Source organism: Camelus bactrianus, chromosome X (assembly GCF_048773025.1).
Source record: "Camelus bactrianus isolate YW-2024 breed Bactrian camel chromosome X, ASM4877302v1, whole genome shotgun sequence".
Lineage (NCBI taxonomy): Eukaryota > Metazoa > Chordata > Mammalia > Artiodactyla > Camelidae > Camelus > Camelus bactrianus.
The window spans coordinates 77,516,872-77,541,695 of record NC_133575.1 but is presented as its reverse complement, the minus strand read 5'-3'; the positions used below and the strand labels follow the sequence as shown (position 1 = coordinate 77,541,695).

The window sequence follows — 24,824 nt, the reverse complement described above, 5'->3', positions numbered from 1 at the left end:
TTATTCATTTGACACTTTGCTGTAAGAAGAATTAGAATATTGAAATATGGAACCAAAACATGTTTCTAATAAATGATTAGGCCACCTACAGTGTGTTTTGGTCATTTCTTATGTAGTCAATTTGATTGTTTTCACCCACCTGCTCCAATATTTTCATGGTTTCCTGGCTAGTGAAGTTACATAAGGCATACACAGCAACAAGCACATAGTGGAGAGAAAAGCCAAATTTGTAACTGCCAGCATTACTCATCTTCTACAGAAGAATTGATGAAATCTTGTTAAATGCTCAACACACTGAAGACAGCTCTTACCGTTTTTGCAAATCTGAGTTTCTGCATTTAGAATCTAAGGACCCTTAATGAGATCTAAAGTATATTACCTATCTTGTTTCGCATATTTATTTTTGTGTCCTATTTAAAAGAATATTTTTAGTTGATATAGAAATTTGTTTTACTGCTAAGGCAGACAGAATGAGAGTTGAGCACTTATTTCCAGTGAACTGATGCCAGAAATGTAATTATTCTAGTATGAGTTCAGAAAAAAAAAAACAACTACTAGTGATTAAGTGGCTCAAATAGACTCCCAGAAAAAAAAGAACTAGAACCTTCAATTAATCTAGAGTGTATGCTGCAGTTAGTCCAGATGAAGCCCACTCTCCCACACTTGTGTGCAATGATCACTCATGCTCTGAATAATGGCCCAGAGACAATAACAAAGTCCTAATGAGTTATCAATGATCTACATACTGTGTGGTGGCTGTATGTACAAAACTATGTTTAAGCACTATATGCCACACAGTTCTACCTGTGAAAATGTAAAGCTCAAACCACTGGGGGCTGGGGAGAGGTAGCTGGGCAATTAAGACAAGGGTTGTGGATTAACAGAGTTCAGAAAGATTATGAATGATAAAGACTGATGCACAAATGGCTTTTTCTATAATTACAAAGTCAGATTAATCAAAACACCTCTTCCCCAAGGCATTCTATTCAACCAAGATCTTATTGTAGTGATTACTGCTATTAATAGTTTTCCATACTATGTTCACTGAAATAACTATTATTATTAAGGGGATAACAACATTAACACGTATTTAAGTGCTAACCGTGTGCCAAACAAGTGCTAAGACATTTGCACATATTCTCTCATTTAATTCTTATGAAATACCTAACAGCTAGATGTTGTTCTTTCCCCTGTTTTATAGACAAGGAAGCTGAGGATCAGAGGCGTTGGGTGAATTGCCCAAAATAATACTGTTTAGCATGGAGTCAGGATTTGAACTTGGGTTTGTCTGGCTCCAAAGGAAAGGAAATTGAACTCATTTCAATGGCAGGCTAAACACTGAAAGGTTTGTCTGAGATGACATGTCACTAGGGGGTGGCAGAGTTCCCCAGCTGGGTGTGATTTATCATTTGATGGTTGCTACTGCGGGGGCATCTCTTGTACCTCAATGCCTTAACCCAGTGCTTGAACTTAGAAATTCAAGAAGTATTTATTGAGTGAATGGCAACAGTAACACAAGATGTTGCCTAAAATGAACCTAAAGATGTTTTACTAAAATAACAGTCTCAAATGTATACTAAATACCTTAGTTTGCTAAAATCTCTCAAACACCTGGGCAAATCTTTACTGGATAATTTTATTTGGGGGAACCCTCGCATGCCCCCCCACTCACACACTTACAAACCACATATTTCCATTGAAAAAAAACCGTAGAGAACAAAGAGAAAAAGTTGTGATTTTGAATAAACAGTTTTCTTGAAATGTTTCCTAAATGTAGGGAGCAAGGCAATTTAAATAAATGGAATATCACCCAGATATTCTTTTTTTTTCTTCATAAATAAGGCTTATTAGATCAATTATTCTCTCCCAGGTCTACCAAGCATATATACACTTGTTTAGCTTTGCATTAGTGTCTATGAGCTGCTCATTATCATTTATAAAATATGCCAGAATGGTGGTACCCACAATGTCTCAGGGATTTATATTACCGGGATTTTTTTTTTTTTAATACACTGGGGTCAATTCTGTTATTTATTGGTATTCTAATCTATAATATTGGTTACTATAATTTAATGTCTGGGGTATGACATGGGGAAACAATTTCGACCTATTCAGATTAAAATGATATAATGTGAAATGAATTAATTCACTTCTAAGACGTAATTATTTTAAAACTTGGAAAACAGAAAACTAAAATTGCTACCCACCACTAATGACAGAGTTTAAACATCAAGGTTTATTGGTTAAAATTTGCTTATTCACTCTCAAAATCAAATCTGACTCAGGAAGCTTTCTCTATCATCATACTAGAAGTAAATAGGCAATTCTAATTTCCATATAATCTTATATAAGGAGGAGCAAAACTGTTTCTGATTAAATAATATTTGCATAAGAATCACACTTGGAGTTTCCAATTTCAAAACACCCTTTTTAAAATGCATTTCTTTTTATTGCTTCCTCTAAGCCCTTGCAATTAAATTGCTGACTTCCAGAAACATGAAAAGAGCTGCATTCACAAATATTACAAAATATTTGGTAAGCTTTTTCACTCTACCTACAGAATTAATTTATTTATTTTTAGTGGTCCCTAAGTTAATTATCATCTATATTAATATAATCAAAGGTTGGAGAACATGGATTATGCCAAGCACTTTACATAGTTTACATAGTATTAGACACATTTTAGAGTACATTTATTGATTTAGCATATTTTTTGCTGCATTTAAATTTGCTTTCTCAATTTTACATTTAAATAAATGGTGTATTACTGTGCATGCTTTAATTATAATTATTTGGGAAATGGTGCAATAAATGTTGGCTGGATGAGTAAAATAGCCTAATATGTCAAAAAATATCAATACATAGTTATATATTAATGAAACTGTGCTGCTCTTAAAAAACGTCTTGGCTGTCAGTGAATCCATTGCTTCCAACTCCCACTGCCTTTTTTTCATCTCTTTTATGAAGTTTTCCCTTCCTGATACCACCTTCTGAAACTGCCATAGGTTGAAACTCCTTTGAAGAGAGCATCAGATAGGAGCTAACTTTTTTTTTTTTTTACCTTTCACTGTTCTTTTCCAGTTACATCCACCTTGCATTCACCTCTCCTTTTCTTGTGTTTCTGGCTCACTGCCTCAGTGATCCTTGAACAAATTCCTATAATCACCTCGGCTCTCCTATCTTATCACATCACAAACCCCTGCCTGACTTGGAAAGCTCTTCACAGTCTTTCCAACCATCTTCCTCTCTTTCCAACAGTTTTCCAATTCAAACCCTCCTCCACCAATGACGACAATGAAGACAATGACTACCTGAGAAAATGAATATTGCATATTGAACAGTTTAGCAGAGACTAAAGACATTAACATGTAATTGATAGATCAAAGACATTAACATGTAATTGACAGACTAGAGTATAAGTAACCAGTCTCTGTGGGTTGCCTCATTTAACTCTCACAATAACAAGGAAAGTACTATTATTTCATTTTATAGAGGAGGAAATTAAGGCACAGAGAGATGAAATACCTTGTGAGAGATTATATGGCTAGTCAGTTGTGGATCTGAGACTTGAACTTAGAATCTACCCTCTTAATCATTTTGATGTACTTTCTTGTGAGCTACTGAACAGATCCTCCGTTGCTGCCTTCCATGCTGATGTGCACTACTGCTGATGTTAGTCCCTTTTGCTTGCATAGTTTCACCCCTGCTTAGCCAGATATTACCCACCCTTCAGGATCTAGTTCAACTGATACATTCAGAGACCATATTTAGCCTTCTCTGAGAAACTATGTCATTTTACCAGCCTTCAGCGATCTCCCCTTTTGGATAGTTCTAAATAACCTCTATTATGTATCAGCACACTGTTTGCTGGTTCAGCTTTATTACATCTGAAGAGTAGCAGAATATGTCACCCCAAAATATGTCACTTTGGCATAAGGATTATTTTGAGCTGAAGGCAATTGAGAAGAAGCAGATACAAGAAAAGCTCTCAGAGGTCTTGTTATTTGCCTAAAAGCAGGACATAAATTTACAAAGGTGTCCCTCTTCCACTCTTTGCCAGGAATAACAGAAGTTACTTGCCAGAGACTATTCTAGAGAGACCCTTATCAGCCCAGAAATGGCACCAGAGGAACCTACAAAACAACTGACTGACTAGCCCTTAACTTCCATTAGTTCCCCCATACATTTGCCTTCCCCCAATTTGCCACGCTAGAAACTCAAAGTCCTTTTCCTTTGTCTTATCTAAAAATTTCTAAAAATGTATTATTTTTTGCTAAGATGCTATACAAGCCCAAGTTCTAACCACTCCTTTGAGTTACTCATCACCGAATGCTCCCACGTGTACACATGATGTATGCATTAATAAGTCTGTTCGTTTTTCTCCTGTTAAGATGTATTTTGTCTAATTTATAGAGCCCCAGCCAATGAATAGTTTTTCCTCTCCTACTCATCTCTTTGGCAAAGTTGTCAACTTCTAAAGGATGGTGACTATGTCTTGAACTGTTTTCAGATTCTTCAATGAGCACAAAATGACTTTCAGCAGCAGCAGCAAGAATATTCTAGGTCCTGTGTTATGTACTGTACTTAATTATCTCATTTAATCTTCACTAAAACGATAGGAGGTAAATGTCATTATCCTGCATTACAGATGGGGTAACTGAGGCATGAAGAGATGAAGGAACAGAAAAAGGTCATAAAGCGAGTAGGTGGAAGAGCTAGGACCGATCTCCACTTTTTTCATGTACAGACTTTAATAACTTTTTAGTCATGTCACTTAATGTTTACAAATGACTGTCTCTTTAATATATAACCATGTCTTTTTTCTCCTTTACAATGAAAAAAATACTATTTCTTGTCATGGCCTTTTGCCTTCTGATCTCCACTTCTTTCAAAATGGAGCTTGGAAACATAGCATTTTGAAATGGATTTAACTGAAAGGATATGATTCTCTGGCTGCTAGGTTTCCATGATGTCTTTACTTAATTCTGAGCTCAGCTGATCACATCCAGATTACAGAAATACTCTTCTCTGTTTGTTTTATCCTATTATTCTTCTGAATAATTAGATTCAAAAATATTTCTCCTTGATGAGTGAATGTCTATAATTTTGCATGCCAGAGAAATATATCTTGTTGTTGTTACTTATTAGCTATATGGGATCATGGGAGATTTTTTAAAAGGGAGGGATTTGCAATTTGGCTAAGTTGATATGAAATAGAAACTTTACAGGAAGAGTATTTGTGTTTTTAAAGTTGTGTGTAATTTAAAAGTGATTTTCTTTACCCAAGGGACTCTTTACATGATGACCTTTGTTACAGGTGAGACCCCTGCATCCAATAGTCTGTATCTCTAGTCACATGTGCATGAGCTACCTCTACACTCTGTACTATATATATCTCACAGTGGCAATCAAATGTTCTAGATCATCTCTCTTTCAGTGGGAAGTGGATAACACTGTTCTAATTGGACACATTTAAAAGCTCTTTAAATCACTTTCTGATGGCACTTCATTGTCACGTCTCTCAAGGATTCACAGTTTATGTAGCTGCACCGCACCTCCTCCCAGACTCTCAGAATGTCTGCAACTGACTTCCACTTAGCTAACAATACCATCTTTTATAAGACACAGAGAAACTGACACTGAGCTCCGTCTTGACACCCAATTACCCAACTCTGTTCTTATTCTTTCTTTTCTGCATCTTTCTCATCTGCATAAGACTACACTATTTTGATGGAAGGACCTCTTTTAAAAACATATTTATAAGTACTAACACACATATACTCTTAAGTGTAAAATAATATTACAATAAACAATAACAGTAATAATAATAAGTATTTGTGGGGCCACAAACAAGAACCTAATGGTGAAGCTGACTATTTGATTGATCTATAAACAGAGATATGGTAACAATACACAAAAGATTAATCTTACAGTATATCTTTCATGTTCAGATTACTTAGCTAAGCGTTTGCACAAAAACTTATTCGGATCTTTATACTATGGCTTCAATGATATTTAAAGAGGTAATCAACCAAATCTTGGCAAATGAAAATATATACATACTATAGACATGATCAAAAATAGTTTCTTTTTTTTTTCTTCTTTCTATTGTAGGTGTGGTTTTAAGGAAACAGTGAAAGGTTGATAAGTACTTAGGGTGGAGGGACAAGGGAGATGGTGTGGTGTGGGAACACGATTACGTTTTTGGCTCAAAACTGGACAGACTCTGTCTTGACTCCTAGCTCTTTTCACCACTCACCCTGGAGATTCTCAAAGTCTAATCTGGGAACTTGTGAAGGCCTCTGAAATCATTTCAAATCTGCAAGGTCAAAACTATCTTTTTAAGAATACTGACACTTTTTTGCCTTTTTCTCTCTCATTCTTTCATGAGTGTATAGTGTTTTCTAGAAGCTACATGATGAACGATAGTGCGTTAGACTGAATGTAGAAACAGGTATAAGAATCAAGCAGTCTTTTATTAAGCCAGACTTTGAAGGGATTTACAACACTAATTTTTTCTCTTCTTACTAAATATTTTTTTGGGGGGAATAAGGAAGATAAAACTGCTTTTCATAAAAAAAAGTTACTTAACATGTAATAGGTTTATTATCATTATTTTAATAGGATTAATCAATAAATAATTTTAAACATATTCCTTAAATAACTTCATCACGTCTCTGTTTAAATTATAATATGAAAAATGTCAATATCTAAAAACACAGATAAGCAAAAGGTATTTGAGGTCCTCAATAATTTTTAAGAGTGTAAATAGAGTCTGAGACCAAATACTTTCAGAACCTCTGATTTCTACTTTACCCTGTGATCTCATTCAAACTCATATAAGTTGTGTAATTAATTAAGGTGAGATCATACTGGAGTAGGCTGGACCCCTAACCCAATATGACTGGTGTCCTAATAAAAAGGACAGCACGTGAAGACAGCCACGCCAACAGGGAGAATGCCCTGGGAAAACTGACGCTGCGCTGCCACAGGCCAAGGAGCTAACAGAAGCAAGGGTACAGGCCTGGAACTATCCTCCCTAGTGTCGTCAGAAAGAGCTACACCTTGATTTCAGACTTCCCGAACAGGGAGACAACAAATTTCTGTTGTTCTAAACCACCAGTTTGTGGTACTTTATTCCAGAAGCCCTAGCAAACTAATAGGCCCTAACTTTAATCATCAAAAACCAATGATTCCCAAGTCTATCCGTCTAGTCCAACCCTCTTTCCTGAGTTTCATATGCACGCACACCATGGCTTCTAGGACATTTCCCATTTTGACAAGGCTTGTGAAAATCAAACACATTTAAAAGTCACTAATCATTATAACCCTCCTGATGAAGTCTGTTCTATTCCTGAATTGTTTTTTTCTTTATGAAGGGTACCACCTTCTTTAATGCCTCTTTCCCTTAATTCCCACATCTAACATCATAAGGGTCAGTCAGTTCTACCTTTTAACAACCCTCTGGTGATGGTTAATTTCATGTGTCAACTTGGCTGGGCCCCAGTGCTCAGATATTTGTTCCAACCTTACTCTGGATGTTTCTCTGGGGGTGATTTTGAATGAGATGAACATTTAACATTTAAATCAGTGGATTTTGAGTAAAGCAGATCGCTCTCCATAATGGAGGTGGGCTTCATCTAATCAGCTGAAAGCCTAAAGAAATCTGATCTCCCCTGAGCAAGAGAGAATTCTACCAGCAGACTGCCTTTGACCTTGAACTGCAACACTCGCTCTTCCCTGGGCCTCCAGCCTGCCATCCTACCTTGCAGATTTTAAACTTGCCAGCTTCTATAATCACAAAAGCCAATTCCTTAAAATAAATCTGTCTCTATATATCCACAACCTGTAGAATTCCAGTATACCTCTGCCTGGTGACTTCTGTAACCTCACTACCACTGCATTAGTTCAGGCCACCATCATCTCTTGTCAGGATTGTGATACTAACTTCATAACCTCTGTTGTCTCAGGCCCTTCCCTTTTCAATCCATCCTCTATGCTTCTGTCAAAATGACCTTTCTAAGAAACCTATCAAAGCGTATCACTTTCCCATTTATAAATGCTCACAGGTTTCCCATAGCTTTCAGGGTAAGACCTTAGCATAAAACGTAATTATTCACTTTGTAATTCAAAATTAATGAAGTACAATTATTTTGAAAAATGGAAGTACTTCATACCTTTGTTTATATCGATGAGTTGTTTCTTCTTCTTCTGGCGTTCCAACTTTTCTTGTTCTGCTTTCTCTTTTGCAAGTTTTGCCCTCCTAGTCTTTTCTTCCATTTCTTTTCTCTTGTTGTTTTCTTTCACTGCTTCCTGTACATGTAAACAAAGTGAAACAATTAATTCTTCCATTATGTACATATTGGAGTTGTGCAATTGTAAAATTTATATATACCCACGTGCATGTGCTCAGAGGTGGAGAAGTATGACAGCAGCTGCAAGGTGTGTGCATAATCCTAATTTTTGAGAGAAACTAATAAATCTAAGATACTTCTTCTTGAAAAAAATTATATATAGCTCAGGCTTTAATTGCCATTACGTAGGGTGCCAGAAAATTAGAAACATGACTGTTTGCAGATTTCACAATAAACATACTTTCTCTGTTGTTGAAATAGGAAATAGTTTTAATCCACAAGAAATGGTTTAATATGGAAATATAGCTTAGAAAGTATTTTACCACTTTATGTTACATTTTCCCCTCGTCTGAAAAATGTTTTTTGAAAACTATCTGATAAGATTTTTGTGAAGAAAAATGAGATGCACTTATAAAGTGCTTAGAACACTTAGTCTATGACGATTGTGGTGGAGGTGGTGGCTGTGGTGGCGGCGGTCACGATTACATCTAATGGCATGAGACAATCAGCCATGTTACTGTAGGAAAGAAACACTTGCAAGTTTCATCGCTTTTTATATACCCAGATCTTTAGAAATGCTGAAACATATTTCAAGCTACTGTCTGTTTTATTTTGGCTAGATTACCCGTGCAACTCAAGGAAATGAGGCCATTCCAGTAGACAGTATGGGAGAAAGTTGAAGTAAACTGATCAGCTGAACTAGCAGTATTTTTGACTTCAGAGAAATCATTAATACAGAGACATACCAACTGCAAGTTCCTTCCATCAAGCTGTTCTGGGTTTTTTTCCTATTATGATTTATTAGACATACTTCATAGCAGGTACCAACTATTTCATAGAAACTATTTTGTTCCAGAAATCCTAAAGACAAGGACTCAATAATAAGAATATATTCAATATATTTTTTCTTCCTGTTAAAAGATATACTAGTTTTAAAAAGCCCTGAAAGCACTTTCAAAAAATCTCCTGGCTTGCAAGAATTATTGGTACCTCCCCCTTCTCCTGCCACTGTCACGCTGGTACCTCTAGCATCAGGCTTAGAGCACAAGACGATCTGGCTCCTGCAGACAAACTCAGACTATCACTTAAAATAAACTGGAATAATGGAATCATCATTTTAGATCAGGGTTTCTCAACTTCAGCACTATTGTCATTTTGCACGAGCCTACTCTTTGCTGTGGGAGCACCCTGTGCACTGTAAGATGTTTAGCAGCATCCCAGACCTCTAGTCACTAGATGCCAGTACAAGCATCCCTCCCCGGTTATGACAACCAAAAATGTCTCCAGGGATTGCCAAATGTTATCCAGGTTGAGAACCACTAATCTAGGGGGTTGCATAGAGATTAATTTATTCACCAAAAATTACAAAGTGCCTGCTCTGCTGAATCCAACTTCTTTTCAAGGATGTAGAAACCGAATTCTGAACAAGGTTACAGACTTGCCTAAGGTCACACATTAATGTAATTGCGAAGCTGGGAACAGAACTCTGTCTCTCCTCTCACAGTTCGGCGTATGTTTTATTCTTCAAGGAAGAAAAGACAATGTGGATATGACACCAAAAGCACAAGCAGCCAAAGAAAAAACTGATAAATAAGACTTCATCAAAACTAAAACCTTTGATCCATCAAAGGACATTGTCAAGAAAGTGATGTGATAAGGCACAGAATGGGAGAAAATATTTGGAAATCTTACATCTGATGAGAATAGATAAAAACTCTCACAACTCAACATTGAAAAGACAAATAATCCAATTAAAAATAAACAAAGGATTTGAATAGCTATTTCTGCAAAGAAGATAGACAGCCAGTAAGTACATGAAAAGATGTTTGATATTATTAATCACTAGGGAACTGCAAATCAAAACCACAGTGAGGTACCACTTCATACACACTAGGATGGTTATAATAAGAAAGCAATGAAACCGATCATAATAAGTGAAGATGTGAAGAAATTGGAATGCTTTGCATTGCTGGTGTGAATGTAAAAGAGTGAGTCATTTTGGAAAGCTGGCTGGCAGTTCATCAAAATGCTAAACAGAATTACAATATGATCCAGCAATTCCACTCCTAGATATATGTCCTAGAGAAAAGAAAACACATGTTCATACAAAAACTTGCACAAGAATGTTCATTCGCAGCATTATTCTTAATAGCCAATAAGTGGAAAAGACCCAAATGTCCATCAATTGATAAAACAATAAACAAAATGTGGTATGTATCCATACAATGGAATATTATTCAACCATAAAAAGAATAAAGTTCTGATATATGCTGCAACATGGATGAACCTTAAAATATGATGCTAAGTAAAAGAAGTCAGACACAAAAGGTCACATATGGTATCATACGTAATGTGTGGAATAGGCAAATCCATAGAGACAGAAAGTAGATTAGTGGTTGCCAGGGGAAGGAAGCAGGGGGAATGGGGAGTAACTGTTCATGAGAAAGGGGTGTCTTTTTGGGCATGATGAAAATGTTCTGGGATTATATAGTGGTGATGGTTGAACAACCTTGTGAATATACAAAAAACACTGACTTGCATACTTCAAAATGGTCAATTTTATGATATATAAATTATAACTCAATAAAAATTAATAAAAATTTTAAAAATAGATGTTTGGAAAAGGCGGGATTGAAATAAAATTGTAACTTAGGAAAAAAAGACAACAAGAAAAAGCAACATATATTCAGGTTCTGATACTAACAAGTTGTATGATCTCTGGTAAGTAACACAAGAGGAAGTGAGAAGCAGAGACAGAATGGAGATTAATGCTTGTGTAAATTTTATGACAGGGTCAAATCGCTGATCTGGGAAACAGTTACCAACATCCGGGTGGACTCTTCCATTAGCAATCTGTTGGACTATTTAGTTGTTGAGTGCTGTCATTTATTATGAAGATGGGAAAAACTGGTAACTTCATTTGTATTTCTTCTTTATTCTTATAACAGCTACTCTTTAATGGAAATTTATTATGTGCCAGGTGTTTTAAGTACATAACTTCAAATCTTTATCAAAGACTCAAAATTTATAGAAAATCTGCAAAGTAACTATTATTTGTTCTTACTTTACAGATGCTAAAATTTAGGTTCAGGTAGGTTAATTAAGTGAGATGCCCAAGGTTACACAGCTACTTAAGTACCAGAACCTCGTATGTTTACTTAGATTACCATGATTCCTTCTAAGTAGAGTTGCCGGATAAAAAATAGGACACTCAGTTAAATCTGAATTTTACATAAACCATGAATAAGTTTTTTTAGTATAAGTATATCCCAAACCATAGTTGGCATATACTTAAACTAAAAAATTTGATGTAATATTTGGGACACATGGAAATAAAAATTATTGATTATCTATAAAATACTTGTGATATACATATGCTAAATATCATGTAATATTTGGGACACATTGATAATAAAAACATTATTCATGATTTATCTGAAATTCAAATTTAACTGGGCATCCAATATTTTTACTCGATAAATCTGGCAATTCTATTCCCAAGAGACTCTTGATTTTTTTATATGCATCCTTTCATAGACCAAGCTTATCTAATGAAGACAGTAGAATAATTATAAAAACACCCAAAAAAGCCCAAATCCAAACTATAATTTGAGAACAGAAATGTTGATATTATCACCAATAGGCATTTATGCGGTTCATGGACTTGAATCATACTATTTCTGTAGCATTCTCCACATTTCATTCCATTTTAATTTTTGGAAATAGAGTAAAACTCAAAACAATGTGTATATAAAAATCTAAACTAACACAATTTGGGTAGAAGGAAAGAAGTCAATAACTAATATCACAGAATCACTAGTAGAGAAATCTGGCATCTGTGAGTAGGTTAACTTTCTATATGAAAGGGAGGCTTGCAACCAGCACTACTAAAACACCATGAATGTAGATCTGTAAACGATGAAACAGATCAGATCATAGGTCCATCAGTTTACATCTTAAACGTTTCAGGAATAAATTTAATGTCAAAACAATCTCACAATTTGAAATGGCATGTGTAATCCTAAAGAGATCAAAAGAGAAGAGGAAAATGATTTCTGGAGTTTGGCATTAATTAAAATGAGTGAAAGCATCTACTCTACAAAGTTAAATATTGTTCAAGCAACACAGCCTGCGGAGTAAGGTTCTCGTTCTTACATCATTGCTCCCGTCTTCATGAAGCGGCCTCATGCTAAAAAGAAGACCTGATTGCTCTTGGTGTTTTGACTCTTCGGCTCTGGCTTTAGGAAATTTGCGATGGGAAACGTGTGCCTCTTTAATTCTCTCTACTTAAGAAATCAATTTAAAGAGAGAAGAGGAAATCTTAACTATGGTTTCATGTCAACATTCTTTAGTTTTACACGAGCAAAAGATAAGAAATTTCAAGACTTTGCTTAACTCTCCTAAAAATGTGACAGTTGATGGGGAGAGAACTCTTTTGCGGGATGGGATACATTCTTTCCACCCTAATTCCAATGAAACAAAACCCAAATAATTAAAAGAAGAAAAGCAACAGGAGAAAATTTAAGCTAAGAATTAAAAAAAAAAAACCCTTAAATAATTGACTGTGATTAACAACGCTGTATATTTGCTGAGTCTCACTAAATATTTGCTGACTCGTGTACTTCAACATGATTCTCAAGTAAGCATCAATCATTATTTCTTAGGGTTGGGGATGCCAACTGATTAGATTCTGTCAATGTACAGAACTGTGTTCTGTTAAAAGGCTGCTAACTGAGAAAGTATTTTGGTAGTAACCTCATATAAGATAAGAAATGTTTACAGAAAAAAAGTCTCAGTTTTAACTGGCATATCTGTTTTTCAAGAGTCAGTAAAAAGCATGAAAGGAGAAAAATAAAACAAAAAATGTCTCTAGGATTTAGTGCAAAATATATTCACCAACCTAATTTTAAATCTCTCACTAATTTTAAGTCTCTATTGCCTGGCTGAAAAATATGAATAAATTAGAAATCTCATTTCCCCTGTTGTGCATAATTAACAAATGAGACCTATGGACTAAAAATGTCATATGCAAAAAAGAAAAAAAAAGAAAGAAAAAAGAAAAAGCTCATGTAAATGCTCAGACCTCTCAAATATTCCAATTAAGCTTTAAGAAAGAGATAAAACTGGTTTAGAAAATTCCAACAGGCTCAGATGCCAGCCTCCTTCATGTCCGGTCTACACGAATCCAGTTATCTTCCAACCCCGTGATATTTGAAAACAAAAACCACCACCCACCAAAAACCATTCCTTACATCCATTGCCTTCAGTGGCTTTTTATCCCAGTGCTGACTACAGAAGCACCCTGCATGCACTGTGATCTCACTGAAAGCTGTAGTATATTTGCGGGATGAAGAAGTGGAGCAATTAGGAAGAAAAATGCATCTTGGAGTCACATTAACCCGGTTTCAAATCCAAGCTCCCATTTCTCATCTAAAAGCTGTGTGACCTTGAACAAGTTAGTTATTTCATTTCTTCGAGCTTTAGTTTCCACATCTGTAGGATGGAAATACCACCACTCAAATCACTTGGCTGTTAAATAGATTTAGGGAAATAATGTTTCTATGAAACACTGACGACAGGGCCTGGTACAGAAGAAACGTTCAGTATACATGGGGGCACTGATTATTATGGGTAAAAGAAACATTTACAAGTTTGAACAGTAAGAACTTGGTCATTAAGGCACAGGTGACCTCATGTGGTTTCAACAGTTTATTCTGCACAACCCCCTCCTTCTTTTTTGGAAGTTTTGAGGATGTGACCTATGACTAGAAATCTGACATCTTGATAATGTCTACTCTCATAAGCATACTGAACATGATTTTTAACTGTACCATATTATTGGCATCTAAGATAATTTAAAAAATCCACACATATCACTCTCACTTGGCACTCATAAAAAAAAAAAAAAACACTAGAAATGTATTCTTTTCCCTTTTGAGTTCTGGGTCATCCTGGGTACTTGTATGAAAATACTTGGCAAGACTGTGATTTCTTTCAGTTTCAGAAGCTGTATTAGAAAAGAGTCACATAACCTTAAAAGAATGTGTTGGAAATGTCCTGGTGAACAAACTGGCAACTCTGGTGCCAGAGGCAGACTGTGATCACGCTGCTTAGTGTTTCTTCCTTCATCAGGGATGTCAGAAGGATTCACAAACGATCCTGAGTCAAATCATTTGGCAACAATATAAAGAAACCTGGTATGCATTATACTGAGAATCCTTTTGTACACTAAAACATGTCACCGAGGTTTTTTTTTTAATGAAAACACAACAAAAGAGGTGAAATTCTCTCCACATTTTTTAATCTTGCACTGTCCTAGCACCAGATGCTCTTTCAGCTTTAATTCAAAGTGTGCTTTTGGAGCTTTTTTCCTTTTACCTTCTTTCTGTTTCACGCTCACCAATTCAGAATTTGAAACTGTTTTATTTTAATCACCTCTTTTAAAATAACATAAAACACTTAAAATTTCAATAAAAAAAAACTGCTGACATGGATACTGTAAATTTCGATCTTTCCTAGGTAGGTTTGAGGATTCTAAGGCTTCGTTTTTTTAATGCACCTTGTTGACAAGACTTCTAAAAATTCCTGACCCGTAATTTTACACCCAGAGTAAAAATAATTGGAAAGAGGCCTAATTATTTTGTTCCTCTGAAATCAAGACTCATAACCCGTACATTCTGAGTAGAGAGCAGCATACCCTTGTGAGCAGAAGATGGTCTTTAGGAGCTAAGAGATCCAGTTTAAATCCTTGCTGTCTAGCGACCATTATGCTTTATCTCCTTGGGCCACTTATCTGTGCTAAGCCTGCTTTCCAGATCTACAGAATACCTGTCCTTCACAGTGTTGGTTTCTGATTTAATGAGAATTTGCATATAAAGCCAGTAAGCACAGTGCCTGGCACTTGGAAAAGTAGGCAACGAATGAAGTGGTTATTATGATGATATAATTCCACAGTTGGGCAATACCAATGTCCCATGCAATTCAGGGTTGGTGTTCCATTTCCCCCAACCCAGGAGCATGTGCACATATGTGCATGTGCAGCGGGGAGAAGGAAGAATCCTTTCTGATCTGGAAATCTTCCAATATCAGATAAAAATATGAAGATATGAAACACACACTCTCAGACCCCAAAACTTTGAACAGATGACAGGACTTGCCTTCTTGAGCCAGGAGAAAAAAAAAATATAGAGAGATAGGAAAAAAAGTAAGTTTGGGGGAAAAATTCTTTGACAAATCTAAGAAACAAAAACATCATAGACTATTTTGCTATGTGGACTAATAATGAAATTTACACATTGTCTTACTCAAGGTTCAACACAACTTATGAGACTGTGGCATAAACAGGGATGGAGCTTCCTGGTGGGAGGCAGTGGATTTTGGTGGTGGTGGTGGTGGGGGGTGGTTACTGTTTGTTTTTTAACATCCAGAGTTAGTTCTATCATCTCCCTGAGAAAATGAAGCACATAATCTAAGGCCACTTGAGTTGGAAAACAGACGTTTGCTTTTATGTCTTTTGTGAGTATTTCTCTCCAAATCTAACATTCACTTGGTCTGCTTAAAGGAGAATTAGTCTACACTCAGTCCTCTATCCCAGGCCTGGCTAAACTTTCTTAAACTCTCCCCATCTTATCCATAGGAGGGTGCCAGTCCTGCTGGAAAACCATCTACTGAAGGATTTCAACTAGAAGATAAGACAAATGGTATAATGTTTTTGCTTGTTGGTGGGATTCTCATTTAATTCCAGGCATAACAGGAGGCAAAACTGGTAGAGATGGAAAGTTGTCCAGACCAGTGAACTAGGGTTATAGCGAGAATGTCCTTTCCCTGTCCCCCAGACGTGCTGTGCATGACAATAAAAAGCCAATTCTACATATGATGCCTTTTCATCATCCTCCCCACCCTCCACCCCCCACAAATTTTCTTCCTTCCCTTCTGCTCTGCTTCATATAGCTAGATACCTAACACACTCCTTGCTCGAATTATTCCAGCTGTTAGACATTTCTGCAATTTGCTGCACTTGCCTGTAACCAGGGATAAGAGTTGCTAGGAAACACAGATCTCAATATATGTCATCACGACTGACGTGTTAAGTTGGGCCAAGGTCCCTATTTGTTAGTACGAGTGGGTGAAAATCTTAAAGTATACCAAAGTTCATAGTAAATCAGGACTCATCTACTCTTTAAGATCTTGCTCACTCCCATTTGAGAATGATCATGCCAAGTTACAAATGGGAAGACACAGCGTGAACCGAGATGAGTTTTTCAGCATTTTGAACAAAGAATTGAACAACCAGATGCTTGGAGAAAAAAAAAACCTACATAAGATGATGGCAATGATTCATTAGATTTTTTCAGTTGTAACTGGGACAAATTAAGCCTTCCCATTAGAGAAAGGAAAAAATCTTACACTTTAATTAACATCAAACAAGTTTAGATATTCCTTTTCTCTAGTTTCCCTGTGTTTAAAGGGCATATTGGATTGAAGGAGTCATGACAAATGCTCAGGGCAAAGAATTTTCAGCTGCAGCAACTATACTCTGAGAATCAGTACCTCCGAAGGCTCTAGCCATGCTATAATACTGCTAAACTTTTTCTTTCCTAGAGATTTCCACTTATTATGGTACAAGTGACCTATAAAATTCCTCTTATGCAAGATCTCATGAATACTTCATCAACCAATCAACTGTGATTGTAACCGAGAGGTATAACTTTCTTTCTCACTGGGGTAATTGAATCCTTGATTAGCTTGCTTGAGTACTTAGAGTAACAGACACTGAACAAATGTATTGATACTGTAGTTAGATGGAGACTGAAGTCGTGTTATTAACCTATGTAAATATGGTATAAATCCAAGATGTATCGTCTAAATAACCAAATAAAACAAAATACATATTTGCTGTCCTCTTAGATTCCTGAGATGCTACATTCTTTCCTTCCTTCTGATAGAACAGATTGTTTTCTCTCTCTTTCTTTCCTTGATGCCACTACCCTCTCCCACCCTTAATTTTCACTTTCCCCTAAAGCTCTGTCCTCATCTCTTTCCCCCTCCCTCCTTCTTCCTTCTTTCTGTCTGCCAGAGAATCCATATTCCTACTCAGGGTTGAAGGAAAAAAAAGCCCTTCCAACAGCCTACAAAGCCTTTTGTGACCTGGCCTCCTCCTAACTTCTCCTGGGTCATTTTGTTCCATCCCCAACTTCCGAGAGCCTTTGTCTTTTCTCTGCTCTCAGCACCGCCAAGTCTCTGATTAAATGTCTCCCCCTCATCCCCTCATCAGTGAGGACCTTCCCTGACCATCTTACATAAAATCACCCCCTGATGAACTTCCTAGCTCCATCTTCCCTATTGTAGTCTTCCTAACATAAAAGGTCAAAAACTAGTTGAACTTTAGATCCGCTTCACGTGTGTCTAAGCATTAGCAGCTGGAGCTAGTTGATTTACATAATAATAGTTCTCAGTCTGGGAATTCTCCAAACATTAAATTACCAACAACAGCTCTACACATAGTTCCCTACACATCTCATATTTCTTTATTGTAGAAAATCTTAGTGGCATTGAAATAAGCACCATCCACCTTCAAATGGTGGATTTCTTTCCTCATCATCTATAGCTTATGGTCCACTGACCTCTACATTTATTTTCTTAAAAATGCCAATGCTTGGTGTTTCTAAGGCCTAATATCCACGACATTGGTCATACTGACAGCTCAACACTCTCCAGAGAAATTCACCTGTGTAGCGATGAGTATTTACACAGAACCTCCAAGGTTAAAAGAAAAGATGCTTTCTAATTTGGAAAAGGAGATCTTTGTTTTGAATGAGATATTTGCATGATCCATAAACATCAGTAACACGTAGCTTTTCCAGTGATCTTTTGGTTTAAGGCAAAACTGTCTCAGGTTCGGGTGGAAGGCTCAGACTTGAAAAGTTCCCAGAGTTTATTTGTGTAAATGACTCCCTTTTGGCAGAGGGGAGACATAGAAGAAACTGATCTGCTGCAGGAGAGGGAGCCAGTTAAGTGAATTTCAGTACCTGTTCACTAAAGTAGCCTTCTGGTATTCAGCACAACCAGCTTACTGTTCAGCCTCCTTAGGAAACAAATAAAAAATTAATGCATCTTTCGCATGCTGTACATATCAGGAGGTTTGACAGACAAACATCTTTGCACACCAGCCTGGTCGTGAAGAGAATCTCAAAGGTAAATTATTAAAAAGGAAATAAAGAAAAAAAAAAGACTGTTATGTGCAAATCTCCTTGGATATTAAACTTGCAGTTGGTTACAAAGCGGTCATGCACTGATAATGAAGGCTGACTGTAATCCCCAAGGCCTTCTTTTAAAATTTGTCTTATAGGAGGGTGGGTATAACTCAGTGGTAGAGCACGTGCTTGGCATGCACAAGGTCCTAGGTTCAATCCCCAGTACCTGCATTAAAAAAAAAATTAATAGAAAAAATAAATAAAATTTGCCTTAGAACTGCAAAGATGTGATGTGAAGTTGGAGGGAAAATTTTCTCTCCCATCACAGTCCATTAGAACGCTGAACTCTGATTAGCTAGAAGTTAATCTACAATCTGTAGCATGGAAAAGGTTTTCAAATGCTGCAGGTTTCTGCAGACCTATTTTTCTTCAAAGGTGTTGGAGTATCCCTCTTTCCATCTGGGAAAGAAAAACAATTGAGTTCGACATGCCTCCATGGACCTCGGCTTGATTAAAATCTACGAAGCGCTTTGAGCGCCCATAGGAAGTTAATCTATAACTTAAAAAAAAAAATTCTATTTTGAACTAAAGGAACAGAATGAAATTCGAAAGTGACTGATAAGATATTTTAATGGGAAAACATCTTGGGGAGGGGGACGGCGGGAAGGTAAAACAAATGGTACGTTACAGCTCTGAGAGCTAAGTCTACTGCCTTATTACTGTCACCATCTTACAATAAGGTTTTGATGAGACCAATTTGGGTGGGCTGAAAAGCACCTGGGAGATTTGGATAAGAATATCAAATTACCTTGACAAGTAGAAACAGACTCAGAACAGGAAGGGCCCTCAAGGAGTGCACGCTCTACTCATGTGCTGGTGAATAGGTTTCCATGACCACCCCCAGAACTGGAGCTGATACTTAATCACTTCTAAAAGGAAGTACTTCCTTATGTCTAACCAAATGCTGTTAGCTTCTTAAGCCCAGATCTTGTCTACTGGCTGCTGAGAAATAGAAACCTGGTCAGTATCTTCCTTACAAAAATTATTCATGGAGGTACAATGCATCTCCATGAACCACTGCAGTGCTTGAGTTCCACAAAAGTGAAGCTGACCTTCAAATGCAATGTAGGGGAATGTCTTAGTTTGTAGGGTGAATGCTGGGAGAAGGGATGGGGTCAGAGAGGCCCTTAGGAGATTCATTTGTCGGGGAGGGTACAGCTCAGTGGTAGAGCACGTGCTAAGCATGTATGAGGTCCTGGGTTCAATCCCCAGTATTGCCATTAAAATAAAATGTAAAAAAAAAAAAAAAAAAAAAGATTCATTTGGATTACCAATGTAGCCACTCAATATCATTTTCTAAAATAATAACTCTCATAGAGAGTTCTTTTTATAAATTTAATATGTTTAGGTTTTCCTCTGGGATTTCTCTACTTGTTGGACATTATTTTTTAAATTATAGGTTTCTCCAGCCTCAAATGTATGTCTCCCCACAGAAAAAGAACAAAACTGGGGGAAAATACCCTAAAAGACTGGTTAACCGACATCTAAAGTAAGGATATTCCCAGTTTTCCATGCTCTAAGTCTCTTTAACATACCACAGCATTTGTTTTGTAACATTTTAAGGTACAACTGTAAACTTGTAAGATTGGTTCCAATATACCTGTTGAAACCGTGAATCCCACCCTTCAAATGGCCCCCTTGGGAAGCCATAAACTTATTTTGGTGAGGGCCGTTACTGTGTCATTGAAACTTTTCTTTCAGAATTGACCTCTGAATCAAATAAAATCAGTCTCATTATTTCAGATTCACACTTTTTTTGACCAGAGATTTTGTTACCCAGTTCAATCATATATCTTATTCATAAAACTAGGCTTCATATCACTTTGGGTTTTTTTTTCAAAAATCAAATCCATCCTCCAATTGCAAAGATGTAGTATCCCTGAAAAGATCTCAAGCACATGCTACATAGCCCTTAGGGAAAACTGAAAACAGGCATTTGCAAAATATTTAGGGAAATGTCATTATCTTTCAATCAAGATAACAATGGGGGTAAAATTCCTTTGACTCTACATATTTCTGATTTCTCTTCAGAAAATGCATACTGCTGATTAATGATTAGTACTCTTACACTAAGAATCAAAAATCTTTTTCTAGTGAATTTGTGCATGTTCTTGTCTCTAGGACACCTGCTTGATGCCCTTAATTATTTTACATTTTACCAATTCGTTACTGAACTTGATCCTATTTCTGAGGGAACATATACACCAAGGAAATTTTCATATATGTGTATATATATGAAATTTTCATATATATACACATATAAAAATATACATCTTAATGAAGTATTAGAAATTCCTCTGGACATACTGCCATTGGTAATTGGTAATTTTTCTGTCCTTTGGGTGATGGGAAAGACAGGGAAAGGAAGAGGCCAAGGAAGACAACTGGAGCCTTATTTGCACCTAGTGACATGTACCTTCTCTGAGAAGCAGGAAACGTTCACTTAGTAAGTACCATATACTGTCACATCCCTGGGGGATCAGCGATAAGCATTATTGACAAGGCTCTTGCCCTCCTGGCACTGAAGGGTCATGCAAAGAGGCACTAGAGTGTCAGTCCTCTTTTACTCAATCTCCTAGACTGTCAGTTGAAATAGTATTCTAGACTCTAGAGTCTAGATCCTTTTTTTTTTTTTTTCCGATCATCACTGAGAATAAATGTCACATGGGAGGGAATCCAATTCTTAGTGAATAAAGAGAGATTTCTGACTCTTGGACTAACAAGGCACCAATTCTTTCAGAGAAGTAAATTAAAATGGTTTTGCTCAATTTGTTTTACACAAAGCCATCTTGATTGCCAGTCAGAGCTCTGTGCTCTTCTAAGTAGAAAGTGATTGTTTGATGTGTTGTCATCCTACCTTCCAGGATACTGATGGCAAGATGTCCTTCTGGTAATTATGGGGTAGCACCTTTCCCTTTATTGATGTCTAAACAATCAGGGTAATTTTCATATGCAGAGAAACATATATAACACTCCACAATGAGTGGAAGCCAGGCAACAGAAACAACAAAAGGAAAGCCGATGAGGCGTGGAAGAGTGGCAAGACAGCCCCTAGAGGTCACAGCAGTCCTGACATGAACCTGACACTTCGGCTACATTGATGGTAAGGGAAATGTCCTTTTCATTAAGGAGAAGAGAGAGAGCACATCTCTAAACCTCTCTTCCCTCAGATTAAATTGGAGACCACAAGGACTGCTTCCTTAACCATCATTACAAGAGACACTCATCCTTTTTCACATATAATGTTAATATATCTGTTAAATATTTAACATGCACTCAGATACCCATGTATTTCCTTTGCACCCATTTGCTTCTATCTTGGCTTAGTTGAACAGTCTCTGAAAGGGCACGTGCTATGTTGGTTTAGTTTGCTTCAGGTATAGATATTATATCAGACAAATACTCTTAATTGTAAGCCGCACAGAGCATCTAATATAAAGGTGTCATGTAATTAGTATTCTTTAATTAATGAAGACCATGATGATTAATTTAATATAAATACTAGCTTAGCTCGTGTGATAACAACATTCTTCTTTGGGTTTATCCCGTTTGATGGTTTGGCTTTCTTAAAGAGCTGTGCTCAATCCGTGGGCTGAATAACTCTAAGGGCAGAGGAAGATGCACCATGAAGTGAAATGAAGCAAGAGCATCAGGACCCCTTACTTGCACGGGGTAGGGGAGGGGTGCGGGCAACGTGTTCACTTGCCCACGTTTCTGTAAAATTTACAAAAGAAAAATATTTGTATACCTTTTTTCTTAAATGCTGCTTCCCGAATTATACAAACCAAGATCTCACAAATCTGGATCCCCTTTGGTTTACGGGATATATAAAGACCTGAGAAGACATCTGATGGAGAGTAAGGGAAGTGCTGGAAGTTTGGGAAATGCCAACCCTTGAACAAAGGATGGATAAATAAGCTCAGGGAAGACCGGAGTAAGGAATATAACTCTACCCATGGACACGAAGTGGATATGTATGTAAAGGACAAAGCTTATCAGATATTGTCCCACTTTCCAGAACAGAATGCTAGGGCCTGCATTTGAATTCTAAGAAGGGAAACTCTGCTTGAGAATTAAAAAAGAATTTTACAGGAAGAATGGCAAAGCAGTGGAACCAAGTCAAGTTATGAACTTGCTTTCTCTAAAAACCGATTGGAGAGAATAGCTAAATTAGCTGCTAAAAGGGTCTGGAAGACATGACAGGGGCCGGAGTGATGAGATAAGCCCGTAAGGAATTCCTCAGTTTCCATTCTAAGGTTATTTTGGCTCTAGAGGTATGTATGTCTGAGTCATTCGTTTATAAACCATAAAAATAACGTGAAGAGCTTGTTATTCAACATCTTGAATCTGGGGTTGCTAGAGCCAGAAAGAGGTGATCTGTGAAAATATCTGGAAACAGTATTATAGCGTGTGCATCACTTCAAAATTGGGTTTGGATAGGAGAGAGGTTGGAACCAGGGTATTCGGCTTTAGGAGCCTCTTTTCAAAACTAGAAATAATAAGGACACTGTTATATGGTGGTGGCTGCATTCTGGGAAGCCAGCCATTCCATCTGTATACGAGCACCGCAGCTACATTCCACGATGTAAAAACCCATCTCACTTGTGATTATATCTTTGATCATGACCTAGATTTGGCCAAATGTCACTGCTTACTTACTGATGGGAATATCCTTGTCTTACTATGCTAATGATCTACTGCCCTCTCCTTTACCTCCTTCCTCCCTGGATACAATGCCATTATTTATAGAGGAGTTTTCCGGCTTCATCATGAATCTTCTGCTCAAGTTGCCTTATTTATTGGTATAGAGGGATTTTTGCCATTAGGCTTGACATGTTGGACAAATAACTTACTAAGGGATTTAGGGAGTTTACAGACACACTGGACTTTATTTCCTGTACAAAACTTTGCAATAACAAACCTTACATTCTAGATTTGACTTCTTCCAATGTGAATTTCTGTATAACGCCTCTTAGACTCACAGATCCTCTACTACAGTGAAATCTCAGTGTTACTTTCTGCATGTTGTGTTTATGCTTGAGTACTTATAAAGGTAAAATATAACACTATGATCTACTTAAGAAATTTAACATGACAAAATTTTATCCTATAAACCTTAGGACCATTTTTTTCTTCTTTTAAAGTGCAGCAACTCCCCAAAAGAGAGAAGTTGAAAGTTTTTATTCCCTTCAAAAGGTTTTTGAAGATGGCAAGACTTAGAAAAGGTAGAAAGATCAGGTATATGTTTGAAGGATAGTCCTTCTCTAATGATTTTCACCGTAAAGAGAAAACCATCCTAGAGATATAAGCAGGGAGTAGCTGGCTAGGGATAAATAATTAAGATTTACGAGGTCATAGTCAATCATACCAGAATAGTAAATCACCAAGTAATGCTGACAAATGAGAGGCTGGATACTAAATTGTACGAATAAACTGGAGTAAATATGAGGTCCTTCCTGTGCCTTTGGATAGCTCTACTTAAGAGTCACGCACCTGTGGCACATACAGCTCACTTTGAGATTTCACCACGTCAAGTGATGGGGTGAATGTAGACAAGTCTAAGTGCTTTAGTCAAATATTTACTGAGTCAATGTTGATGATGAGTCAAAGGAATCATGAAAATAATGAAACGGTTTTGAAAAACTGGCTGAGAGAGCACAGCGAGAGGAGGAGGAAGAGAGAGACCAGCTAGAGGGCGGTGAAGCATTTACTACAAAGACCACTTATTAGATTTCGAGTCCAGGAGGAGCGTGATTACCAGTTACCAAAATGGTTACCAATTAATAAATATTTGCTGGTGACTATGTGCCACACAGCTCTGCTGTGTGATAAACATTCAAAGACAGTGTGCTATATTCATTCTGGAGGAACTCATAGTATAAGGAGAAGGCAAGTCTGCATAGCATCAATTGTGACAGCACCACATTAACAAGGTGATGCAAGCATACCAAGGCGGGAGCAATCAATTCTCCCTGGAGTGGATGAGGAGGGATTAGAAAAGATGTAATGGAGAAAGTAGCCATTGAATAGCGTCTTGAAGGATCAAAATGATCTTCTTTCTTTCAAGGTAGAAAGAAGACTGTGAACATGACTGCATTCCAAGCAGAGAAAAAGAATAGTAGTTGGGGTTGCTTAGACTGCCAAAGGTTTCCAAATGCTGGTTTAGACTTTATTGTCACCTATGGGAGGGCATGAGAAGGTGGGTGTCCCAGGGAGA

At 37.0% G+C, this 24,824-nt stretch overlaps 1 protein-coding gene across 3 annotated transcripts in view; it reads right to left on the bottom strand.

Annotated features, from left to right (window-relative positions):
• Window positions 1–24,824, bottom strand: part of DIAPH2 (diaphanous related formin 2) — a 797,042-nt gene that overhangs the window by 178,916 nt on the left and 593,302 nt on the right. For all 3 annotated transcript variants that reach the window (XM_074359371.1, XM_074359369.1, XM_074359370.1), the window contains one exon: window positions 8,178–8,313. In XM_074359371.1, coding sequence (XP_074215472.1) covers window positions 8,178–8,313 — 136 coding nt within the window. The remainder of the gene's footprint in view (window positions 1–8,177; window positions 8,314–24,824) is intronic.